The sequence below is a fragment of the Lolium perenne genome, chromosome 2, assembly GCF_019359855.2.
Source record: "Lolium perenne isolate Kyuss_39 chromosome 2, Kyuss_2.0, whole genome shotgun sequence".
NCBI classification, from domain to species: domain Eukaryota; kingdom Viridiplantae; phylum Streptophyta; class Magnoliopsida; order Poales; family Poaceae; genus Lolium; species Lolium perenne.
The window spans coordinates 16,900,282-16,912,299 of NC_067245.2; the positions used below are offsets into that span (position 1 = coordinate 16,900,282).

General features: G+C 47.8%; 1 protein-coding gene and 1 long non-coding RNA gene across 2 annotated transcripts; both read left to right on the forward strand.

The window, feature by feature from the left end:
* The first annotated feature begins 1,932 nt into the window (after window positions 1-1,932).
* On the forward strand, window positions 1,933-3,601 carry LOC127331319 (anthocyanidin-3-O-glucoside rhamnosyltransferase). Its single transcript, XM_051357436.2, has one exon. It carries the CDS (start codon window positions 2,031-2,033, stop codon window positions 3,405-3,407), a length of 1,377 nt encoding a protein of 458 aa, XP_051213396.1. The 5' UTR covers window positions 1,933-2,030; the 3' UTR covers window positions 3,408-3,601.
* A 1,596-nt stretch (window positions 3,602-5,197) lies between these two features.
* On the forward strand, window positions 5,198-7,902 carry LOC127331320 (uncharacterized). Its single transcript, XR_007869709.2, has 2 exons — window positions 5,198-5,644; window positions 6,478-7,902. It is a non-coding gene; the product is annotated as an uncharacterized lncRNA (long non-coding RNA).
* The last annotated feature ends 4,116 nt before the right edge of the window (window positions 7,903-12,018 follow it).

Genomic DNA, 12,018 nt, shown 5'->3' on the forward strand with positions numbered 1-12,018 from the left:
ACCGAGAGAGCCTCGGCCATAAAATTTAAGTGCAGTGGGGACAATGGGTCACCTTGACGCACGCCGCGATGGTTACGAAAGAAAGGGCCAATGCCCCCATTGATGGAGATCGCCTTCTGTCCTCCTCTGGCAAGTTGGTTAATGCGATGTACCACCCCTGGTTCAAAGCCTTTGCATCTAAGCACCTCAGAGGGGAAATCCCAGTTCACTCTGTCGCATGCCTTCTCAAAATCGAGTTTCACCGGAATGCATGCAGACTTTTGAGTTCTAATTTCGTGCACCATCTCGTGTAGGTCAAGCACGCCATCCAGAATGAACCATCCTTTGATGAACGTTTGGTTGGGGCTAATGATTATTATAGCGATGGGGTCCAACTTAGTCGCCACCTTTTTTTTGACCGGGGTTAGTCGCCACCTCTTTGGAGACACTTTTGAATATCACGTTGATAAGAGCAATTGGCCTAAATTGAGTAATCTGGTCGGCTCCCTGCACTTTAGGATTGAGCGACAACACCCCAAAGTTGAGTCTCGCCATGTCAATTCTTCCCAGTAAAAAACATTAAGAATGTGGAGCACCCCATATTTGACCGGTGGCCAGAATTTCTTGTAGAAGTGTACCGGAAAGCCATCGGGTCCCGGGCCCGTGTCCCATTTCATGTCTAGGATGACCGCTTCTAGCTCTTGTTCAGTAAAAGAGCTCAGCACCTCTTCATTTTCTCGAAAAATCCCATGCTACATATGCGTGGCTGTCCCTGTCCTATCCTAGACCTTTACTTTTGCATCAAGATTCGTGTAGCCACTTCTCTGCAATGCAAAGAGCCCCTTGCATATATTTTTCTGTTTAATGCAAAAGACACCTCCGACCTGAAACAAATTTGACATACGTTTTGCTTTCATCTTTGGATCTGGAATAAGGTTTCCAATAATTAGTATAGAAATGCATCTCGAACTGAAAAAATACTAGTACTGTATCACCGCAATACATCTCGAACCAGAATATTAGTACGGAGTACTACATATATTAGGCATAATTATTAATTAGTAGTATGGTATTAGGCACAACAATTAGGAATCCGGCCCGCTTTCAAATCCATCATGTAACGTGGAAGCAAATCAGATCTTCAAACATGGAAACTAATCAAAGACGTAATCTGGTGCTTCGGTTTGGGGAAACAATGAAGAAAATTAGATGTGAAAAATGGAATTCAGGAACTTATGAGATAGGGGAAGAAAAAAAGTCCACCAATATGTAAACGAACAGGCGGGAATAATGGATCTGGGACATGAAAAAATCATGATCAAAACTAGCACCACACATTAAAAAATGATGAAGCCAGATCTGGTGGTGCTCCAGGTGGTCGGCTCAATTCCCGCCGCCGGCCACCGCCTCTCTTCTCGACGTCGACGACGTGGTCGTTCTCACCCACCTTCCAGAGAACTAGCCAGGATCCATGGTTGTCCCTTCCAGAGAGAGATGGATTCCGGTGGTGGTGTGTGTGCACAGTGCAGGGGAACGAGAGACGGAGAGAGAGAGACAGGGTGAGGATGACAGTCGGGAGGAGGTAAGGTGTACATGTCCACTTTCGTTCCTATGAGGGTAAGAGATGTACAAAGATAAGGTTGTGAATGCAAAATTCTGTACATGAATCTTGGAGCACTCTGCACCGTTAGATAAGCCAGGTACCCCCACGCCTATGTAGAATCTCTGCGTTGTCATTTTCTGCCTCTGAGACTTGGGAAGCTCCTCCCCAAGTTCTAGGTGCCCCGGTTTAAAGATCCATAGCTAGATCCCTTGTCATAGGTCCATTTGGGGTAGTTGCGGTGTGTGGAGGAGGATCGTCCATATGAATGGGCTGTATCAGGTGTCACGGTCGTGCAAACCACACTGGAAGCAATCAGTTATTTTGAGGACAGTGCAACACACAAACAATAAAGTGTCAATAAAACCTCACTCCAGCTGCAGCTGCTAAATGAATCACAAGCAACCCCAGTACGTCGAGCATTCAAGTGTTAGACATTCAAGCGTTAACGATGGCCAGCGCCGACATGCACGTCGTGATGTTCCCCTTCCTCGCATTCGGCCATATCAGCCCGTTCGTGCAGCTGGCGCGCAAGCTCGTCGCCGCCGGCAACGGGGTGCGGGTCACGCTGCTGTCGGCCGCGGCTAACGTGCCTCGCGTGCAGGCCATGCTGGGGTCGTCGGCGGTGGCGGTGGCGCCGCTGAGCCTCCCGCGCGTGCCGGGACTCCCCGAGGGCGCCGAGAGCACGGCCGAGGTCTCAGCGGACGGTGCCGAGCTGCTCAAGCAGGCCGTCGACGGCACAAGGCCGCAGGTGGCGGCCCTGCTCGCGGAGCTCCGGCCCGACGCTCTGCTCTTCGACTTTGCCACCCCCTGGGTTACCGAGGTCGCGGCGCCGCTAGGCATCAAGACGCTCCAGTTCTCCGTCTTCTCTGCCGTCGCTGGCGCCTACCTGATGGTCCCCGCGCGTCGCCAACTCGGCGCCGTCCCGTCCGCCGGAGACCTCCAGTTGGCGCCCGCGGGCTTCCCGCCGTCGTCCCCCCTCGCCACGATCCCGGCCTACCAGGCCGCCGACTTCACCTACGTGTTCACCAGCTTCCACGGCGAGCCCTGCGTGTACGACCGCGTCCTCGCCGGCGTCCAGGCCAGCGACGCCCTCGTCATCAAGACGTGCTTCGAGATGGAAGGCCCCTACATCCGCTACCTCGCCGCCCAGCACGGCAAGCCGGTGCTCGTCACCGGCCCGGTCGTGCCGGAGCCGCCCAAGGGCGAGCTCGAGGAGCGGTGGGCGCAGTGGCTCTCCTCCTTCCCGGACAGCGCCGTCGTGTTTGCCTCCTTCGGGAGCGAGACGTTCCTCCCGGCGGCCGCCGCGACGGAGCTCCTCCTCGGCTTAGAGGCCAGCAACCGGCCGTTCCTGGTCGTTCTCAACTTCCCCAGGGGCGCGGACGTGGAAGCGGAGCTCGAGAGGTGCACGCCGCCGGGGTTCGCGGAGAGGACCAAGGGGAGGGGCGCTGTGCACACGGGGTGGGTGCAGCAGCAGCACATCCTGCGGCACCGGAGCGTGGGATGTTTCGTGAACCACGCCGGGCTGAGCTCCGTCGTGGAGGGGCTCGTCGCCGGCTGCCGGCTCGTGCTGCTTCCCATGAAGGGCGACCAGTACCTCAACGCCGCGCTGTTCGCGCGGGACCTCCGCGTCGGGGTGGAGGTCGCGCGTCGCGATGGCGATGGGTGGTTCGGGCGCGGGGACGTGAGCGCCGCCGTGGACACGGCGATGGCGGACGGATGGGAGGGGGAAGGGACCAAGTGGAAGGAATTCTTGATGGACGACGCCGTGCAGAAGAGGTTTGGGGATGATTTCGTCAGGGATTTAACGAACTTTGTGAGGGCTTGAAGCAATAGATCATGGATGCAGGTAGGGCCACGAGCGTCGGGAGCACAACACGGATGCCCATAATCTTGTTAAATATGTATTTTCGCTTACTTTTGGTCGTCATATATGGCTTCAGGATACACCTGAAGTGTGTCGTATTCCTAGTTTCCTACGAAGATTACCTAATAAAACTCGTGGTTATTATATGCTAAAAAGGAACTAAAAGTTCAAGCAGAGATGTTATAGTGTCCGATGTGCGTATGATGGAAGTTCTTTTAGTGAGATGCATACGATGGAAGTTAAGTGCTAACGATGTGTTCGGTATAACTCATAGGATGCACTACTAGCGGAGACATTTGGATGGTTAGGACTTAGGAGGATAGTAGTACCATTGCCCACCAAAGATTAAACCCTAGGTTCGACAAGCACCTACTTCTCCATCAAGTTCTTCCGTCATCGTTCCTTAGCGAGGGGTCTGTATGGCTTGATGGTGTCAACAGTGGCACCCTCGGATAGCACCTCTGCCGGCTTTGCGGGGGATTCAGGGAGTAAGAAAGAGGAAGCATGCTACAAAGGCTAGGTTTTGATGAAGATGAACTTGACGATATGGTCTTTGAGGAGGAGCAGGATGTTCCTAAGGAAGGGGTAAAGTGGCTTGCCTTGGCTTGAGTTCACATAACGAACTATTTCAGTACTCAAATCTTCGAGCAACACATGATCACAACTTGGAGTCTATCCCGCGAAGTGAAATATTCGAGCTTTGGAAGATTGGATGAAGGTTAGTGAATGTGACCCGTGGATTTTTTTTAGCAGAAAGCCGTGATCGTCGATCCTAATGATGGCCTTGTTTCACCAAATTCAATTAAGATTAATCAGATTTGAGTGTGGCTTCAGACCCACAATATGCCAGATGGGTATACTAATCAGAAACCTTGTTGGGAATATCTATATAAAGTGGAGATCGAGCTACAAGGCATCGGTAATTTTGTAAGGGTCGGAGCTCTTCTCGATCTGACGACCGCACGACCAGGTTTTGTCAGCATCTCTCGTGTAGGTCAAAGAGAGTTCTTCAAAATCCAACATGAGAAATTTCCGAAGTTTTTCGGTGCATGTGGTTTCCTTTGACATATCCACACAAACCGTGGTATTGAACAACATGATGTAACGAAACTGAAGTGGGGGTGGGAGGGGGGATTAGCTGAGAGCTGATCGTGAAAATTGGCACCCGTCTTGCTCCAGGTTTTGGTGTAACCAAGGCTTTGGTATGAATAACCAAAGGGCCACTAATGGAAAACAGGGCATTTGATCCGGGTGGTATGACCCTTTTGTCGCGGGCGGCCAGGCGCGACAAGAGAGGCGCGACAAAAGGGTCCACCTTTTGTCGCGGGTCGCTTACGACCCGCGACATAAGGTCCACCACGTGGCAGCCGCGGGGCGCGCAGGGCACAGGCCCTTTTGTCGCGGGTGGTATTACCACCCGCGACAAAAGGCCCTCCACGTGGCGCGCGCACAACGCTGCTGCTTTAGGGTTTGAGGGGTGCACCAACCCCCCCCGCCACCGACCGCCTGTTATTTCATTTTTTTCATTCGAAAATAAAAGTTGCATATATTTGTACGCTACTAGAAGTTGTACACGTTCATTCATTATATATATATATATATATATATATATATATATATATATATATATAGAAACTCTATTAGACTCCCTGGGTGTAGAATAAGTTATTCAGCCCCCGAGTTAGTCAGCCGAGCCGAACTGCCACCAGGTTTGGTCGCGTTCGTGTGGTTCGCACCACCGTACCAGCTTGTGGTAATTTTCTTCTGTTTTTTACTTCGACGGTTTGGGAGCTAGCCCACTACGCATCCGTACCTCAACTTTTTCCTCTTCGCTTTCCAATCTAGATCGGGCGGACGAGCGGTTTGAGATTGGAACTGAGGTGCGACGGCGGCGAGCAGGTTCGGATTTGGTACTCGGGAGCCAGGCGAGCAGCGGGTGGGTTCTGCGCTCTTGCTGGAGTCGGCGACGTCGTAGTCGGCCTGCCGATTCGCCGGCGTCGTGGCGGCCGGCCGAATCGCGGGCGTCGTGGCGGCCGGCCGAATCGCGGGCGTCGTGGTCGGATGGCCAAATCGGCGGCGTGGTGAGCAAGTGGGTCGTAGCTGCGGGCGGTATTGCCGTATTGGCACTGCCTCCATCTTCTCCTTTCTCTACTGCAAGTGCTGCGCGGCCTTCCGTCGGCCGTTGTCTGCGAAACTCGGTACGCATTCATCTAGCTGTCCAAAATTTTCGTGGCAGCGTTGCTACCTCTTCTTTGGCAAGCTCCATCCGCTGTATGTGCAGACGAGTGACACGGGCACAATTACATCGATCTGCACTGAGTTACGTGGCTTTGCATAGCGCTGGAAGTGCATGTGTCCGGCTGTCCGCTACTAGTACTAAGCTAGTAGCAGCCACACTGAATAATTTTTTGCAAGCTCTAGCTTTCCCCTTGCGTGGGTTACCTAGTACTCAGGGAGATTGCTTTGATTCTGCTAGTGTATATTGCCATGGTGATTCCGTTTGGGAGCAGCACCATCTTCCTCATAATTTATCTGTTGTGTTACTCCCTTTACATACAGTACTACTAAATTTGTGTGATACTTTTGCTTTCATGGTATTTATCCATGGATTAGTGCTTTTGATTTAGTCGCTGCATCAAATGTGGTGCACGTTCTTGAACAAAGTTATCTGTGTAATTACTTTTGTCACTGCACATACTTATTTGAGAAATTAAATTGATGAAAAATTGCAAGTTATCTGTACAATTACTTCGTCAGTGCTTGTAATGTATGGTGGCTGCCTGTTCCTTTCTGCTAATTTTTATTCAGAACTAGCAAGGAGGCAAAACATGCTGCTGGTACTTGTTTCCTGTTCTTGAAGATGACATAGTAGTACAGACCTACCATTTGGTGTGCCTATGTTTAGCTTTCGCAAATGGATTCAACCTGTAATGTATAGTTCTAATTACCCAGTATTATTTTGCATGGATTAGAAATAGAAACCTTCCCAGTATGCAATGGTTTCCCTTCTCAGGTCTTGTTTTGTTTGTAGTGGGGATTTTTCAAGCATTGGTCGCTAGTGATGATTCAGATTATTTTGACTTGCTAATCAGGCATCGAGGTACTACTGCATTGGTAATCTTTTTACATGTTCATATTTCTTTCTTCGCCAATTGCTTTTGAAGGCATTACCCCCTTTCATAAGCTGTAGAGTGGGCCACAAAAAACTCTAATTGTTAACATAAGTAAAAGTAGCAAAGTGTCTTGCTTGTCTAATGAAAAATATTAGCGGAAGACATCTATACATTGTTGCTATAAATTTACCTATGGAGTTCAGTTGGATCATTTTTCTTTTTCTTACAGGGACATTAGCCAGTATTTAAATTAAGCAATCCAACATTTTTTCAATTACACATAGACCATTTAAGATCGTATGTATGTTTATCTACCCGTTGGAAGCACCCGGTCATATTAATTTTACATCTTCTCTGATTGTAGTAAATATACCTCTCTGAATCTCCATGCATCACTCAGCTGTAATAATTTTTTAAGCATAGTTCAACTGTTGATTGTCAGTATCTAGTTTCAAAAGGTCACAGAAATACTTCTTACATACATGAAACTGGTATATATACTGACAAGCACCAATGATGCCACTAATGTAGCTCGAGCTGTCGTGGTCTTTAGAAATGGATATATGTGAAAATAAAGAAGTATGTCTGTCACTACATCCTTCTACTGTTGTCCTTTTTCTGCAAACTTCCAGGTGGTCATATCAGTAGCCAAAATGTGCCCCTTTCTGCAGCGTGCCGCCGAATCAATGTGGATAGTGTACCTTAAAATTCTTTAATTTTAGATATATTTATGTTGCAGTCGTGGTAAAGATGCTTCTGTTACCTATTAACTAACTAAGTAAAGGGGACGGAAAGGATTGTATCATATGGTCTTGAAAATAAATGATTTGTTTGTAGAACACTCCGGATGAAAGATCTAAAGGATGTCATGTATAAGCATGGACTTTCAAAGCATGGAAAAAGCAGGTTTGTTCACTGATATTTTGTATACCTACGTTTCACACAAATAAGTTCTAGGTGCTGATTTACTTCACATCCATTGCCCATATGCGTCAGTCTATCTTTATTGTGGGAAAGCACACAATTGATCGAATTTTTTATGGCCTCCATATCAATGACATAAAAAATTCGGAAACTAATGAACCTCCATGTCAATTCGGAATCGGTGGCAATGGCGGCGTGGCGTGCTTCATTCTGTTGAAGGGGATTGTACGAATGGCTGGATGGTGGCGGCAACTGATGACTCCGGTGGCCTCAGCCTCAGATTGGATGCCATAAATTTAGTTATCAGTGTATATGTAGCAGCTCAGTCATCACAGTTTTATCCTTTGTAAATCTATGATTGAATTACATGTTGTGAATTTTGTGCTCCATATTAAACAAGGATTTTATTTCTGAAAACATTCTCCGTGGTAGTCGACAATCAGGTCGACTTGTACTTACATTGCAGTTTTATGTCATTTTTGAAAATGTAATTTACCAGTCTAAGCTACAAGCAAGATAAATTGCGCATGTTAAGTAATTATGATATGCAAACTAACATACGAATGTCCATTCAATGTAAGGCTCACGAATATAATTATCTTACGTTGGGCCTGTTGCCTTTTGCATCGTGCGCAAATAATATTACGTAGGAAGAAAATGTGGTTTGTGGGCTTGCCTGCGAAGGCCTTTTCCAGTCATCTCACAGCTAATCGTTTTCTTACGCTGCATGCATGTATTTTTACGACAGTTGGTTACAGAAAGAGACTTGCCGGGTGCAGAACTGGCTCGAGTGCCCAGCGTCGGGTCGGATGGATGGCCCGGGTGCAGAATAAGTATTCTGCCCCCAGGGAGTCAAATAGCGCGTCTCTATATATATATATATATATATATATATCAATCAAACAAATATTGGAAGCAAAAGTCGATTCCCCTTACACATATTCGTAGATTCCCTACATATATACATGGAGCTCACGATCGACAAGCGGTACTAACGATCGTCTATTTGGAGGTAGAGCATCTATTTGGACTAAACAAGCCTTTATTGTTTATTACTTCTCTAACCAAAAGTCCCGCCAGTTCCTCCACGATTCCTAGTGCGTGTTCCTTTGGTTGGAGTCTGTCCCGCATGAAGTCGACCTATATACGAAAATGAGATGAGTATGACTATATCAGTCTTGATAAGGAAATATTGATGATAATAAATAAAGTTGTGAATGTTATTGCTTACGTCGAATTTATTTTTGTTCTGCCTCTCAGTGGTTAACATGCGAATGGACTCGCAAACGTAGTATCCACATAGATTCGTCCCTTGTGGCTGCTGGGGGCACGGTACAGGAGTAAATATTAGCTTCTTTGCAAAGGTAATCTCCTTATGATGATTCTTCAAAGCTTGCCAAGCCCCCGCTGTGCAAAAGAATGATTGAATGAGTGGATAATTAATTGATATCTCACGAAAGATAAAGCGCGGCGATGAAGGAAATTACACTTGGAGCAACTTCTGCAAGTCCTGGAACCCGTCCACGCCTCTACTCAGTGGGTCTCATGCTTCAACTATTCCCTTATCAGGTTGAATGTCTAGTAGAATCCAGTGGAAGCTGCACATGTTATGCATATACGTCAGGAATTACACTTAACATCGAGTAAGAAAAATTGAATGTGCATAAAAGATCATTAAGACTCTCACTCGTAGCTGTAAGGAAACAATATTGAATCACAGAAATATTGCTCCCCCAAAAACCTTAGTAGGTTTCCCCCCGTTTCTTCGCGTTTATGCTTCACCGTTTCAACATGTATTTTATCTGGGTCAATAAACCCAACATTGATAATATTATTACTTTTGCATTCGCTGATCTTCAGTCTGCATAAGATAACACATAAGATATAATGAGTATATATATGCAATGAAAACGAACATGAACTGAATGAAAATGAACTTATATGTAGTTAACAACTTACAAGCAATAGCAACTCATGAGAGATTTGTCGAGGGCATCTAGATTGAATAACTGCCAGAGTTCATTCATCTCAATATGGATCTCCTCCTTTCGGTAGTAATATTCCCATGGTATACTCGCCACGATGTACATTATGTTCTCCTTGCATGCATCAAGGTACCACTGATGCAAATTCCTCATATGTGTTGGCAGTTTATGCAGCTGCTCTCTGCTGACCAAGTCGGCCCCGTAGACAAATTTAGGAGCTATATCAGCAGTGGGTAGTGCAGCATCTGCTGCAGACAACAATTCCTCCACGGTAACTGAACAAGCAGCCGCTAGCCTTGCAGCTTCTTCCATATCGAGACCACCATGTTCCTGGTACACCTTGGGAACATTAAACACTTTGAGTGCTGGGATCGATTGTTTGGGCTGAGCACCGAGGAGGGGAACTTCCTTTCTCTTTTTGCCTTTTGTCGTTTGCTTGGCCTTGAGGGGTGCACTTGTTGAACTTGACTTTTTCTCGGCTGCACTTCTAGCTGATGATTTTCTCGTGCCAGCAATGTCCTTCTCCTTAGCCTTTTCATCCTTCTTTTGGTCAATTACCTTCGCAAGAGTGCGTGTATAGTCATCCTTCTTCTCGTGTAACTCATACTGCAATGGTGTGTTCAGAAAACTAGTAGCATATTCTATTTGCTTCTCTGTGTATGGCTCTGGCGCTGGAGGTTTTGGCTTATGAAAAAAATCATAATTGTATTTCTTAACAATGGCATCATTTTCCTCCTCGGTACGATCGTAAGGACGGGGGGAGGAACCTTTGGTACTTTTGGGAAGGGCGACATCTTGCGGACATGACTCTTGAAACGCTTCCGACTGGGTGCATTCCGAGTCTTAGTGGGCGGAGGCGGCGGCGCTGGAGATGGAGATGGACTACCGATGTCGTGGTCAACGTCGTACCCACGGGGTGATGGTGGCGACATGTGATCAGTAGGAGGAGGTGATGGTGGCCTGCGATCACCTGGAGGAGGTGATTGTGACCTGCTGGGACGACTGGTACTAGGTGCTACCCAGCCTGGCAGCCTGATGTTCTTCTTTTCCCAGAGAATGATTTCTCCCAGCACCTCTCTAAGTGTAAGCCCCCCATCACCTCCAGGGATATCGAGCTCCAATGTCTCCCACGACGGGACAACTGAATCCACCCCGACACGAGCATAGCCAGCTGGAATCGGATTACCATGCCATGTTGCCGGCTCACCTTCAGGTCCAAATGCCGGTAAGACATAGCCGACCGCCACCTTAACAGACACCTTCCTGAACACCTCATGGAGATCACAAGGTGTTTGCTCCTTGATTCCATCCAAGGGGTCGCCAGGACCGGCATCTATCATCATCCGTGTAGGAGGGGCCTCCGAGTCGGCCACGCTGCTGTCTCGTCGCTGAGATATGTCAGCGGTATTATCTGGCGGGCGCTGTCCTTTTAGTTCATTTATCTCCCGCTGCTGCTGAAGCTCCCGCTGCTGCTGAAGCTCCCGCTGCTGCTGGTCAAGTCGGCGTTGGAACTCGGCCATCCGGTCATTCTGCACCTCCAGCTGGCGTTGTTTAGCTCTCGCTCGGCTTCTATAAGTCTCCGCGTCGGCCGGAAACCCAAGCGACCACGGAACACTAGGGCCGAAGCCTCTTGTTCGTCCTCCCTTTTCAGGATTACCGAGGACAAGCGTCAGCAAGTCTTTCTCTCTATCGGGAGCAAACTTTAGTTTTCCCGCCTTTATATCTGTCGTCACTTCAATCCATTTTTCCCTGGGTACCCTAACCCTGCTGTCACTTTCAACAATGTTCCCTGTCTTCATGTCATACTCACAACCATGCGCGAGGAACCAATTTTGAGCCCTAGTGTCCCATCCTTCTCGCGTGGGTTCTGGAGTGATCCCATTCAGCTCCATCTCAGCCTCTTGTGCATCCCACTTAGGCATGGTTACTCCGTAGCCCCCTCGTCCCGTATGATGGTGATATTTATTTTCGCTTGCATTCTTCTTGTTTTTCTTGGACAGGTTCATAGCCTCCTCTGATTCTTTGTATTTCACAAATTCTTCCCAATGATGCTCCTGCTTCGCTAGATAGTTCTCGAATAATGGAGGCTTCTTGTCTTTCTTATAATTTTTCCATAACCGGTTCTTATACGCCCGGAAAAGTTCCCCCATCTTCTTAAGAGCCCATTTCTTCACTAGCGCCCTCGCTAGCATTCTCAGACTCCGATCCCAAATCTGGCAAAGTGAAATGTGCCATGAGGTCGCTGAAAAGTGTGTCTTTGTACCTATCGGCAACCTGATTTTCGGACACATTCTTGGTCTTGTTCCATTCTCTGATAGTGATCGGGAGACGATCTCTAACAACAACTCCGCACTGATTTTTAAATGTCAATCCGACATTCGCGGGTACCACCGGTTGGCCTTCCGGTGATATAGCTTCAATTGTGAAGTGGTCTTTTTTGGTCAACTTCTTTGCCGGGCCTCGTTTCTCTATCTTATCTTCGGAGGCCTAAGAGAATACATATAGAATTGCATTAATGCCTCTATACTAATGCCTCAATACATATGTACA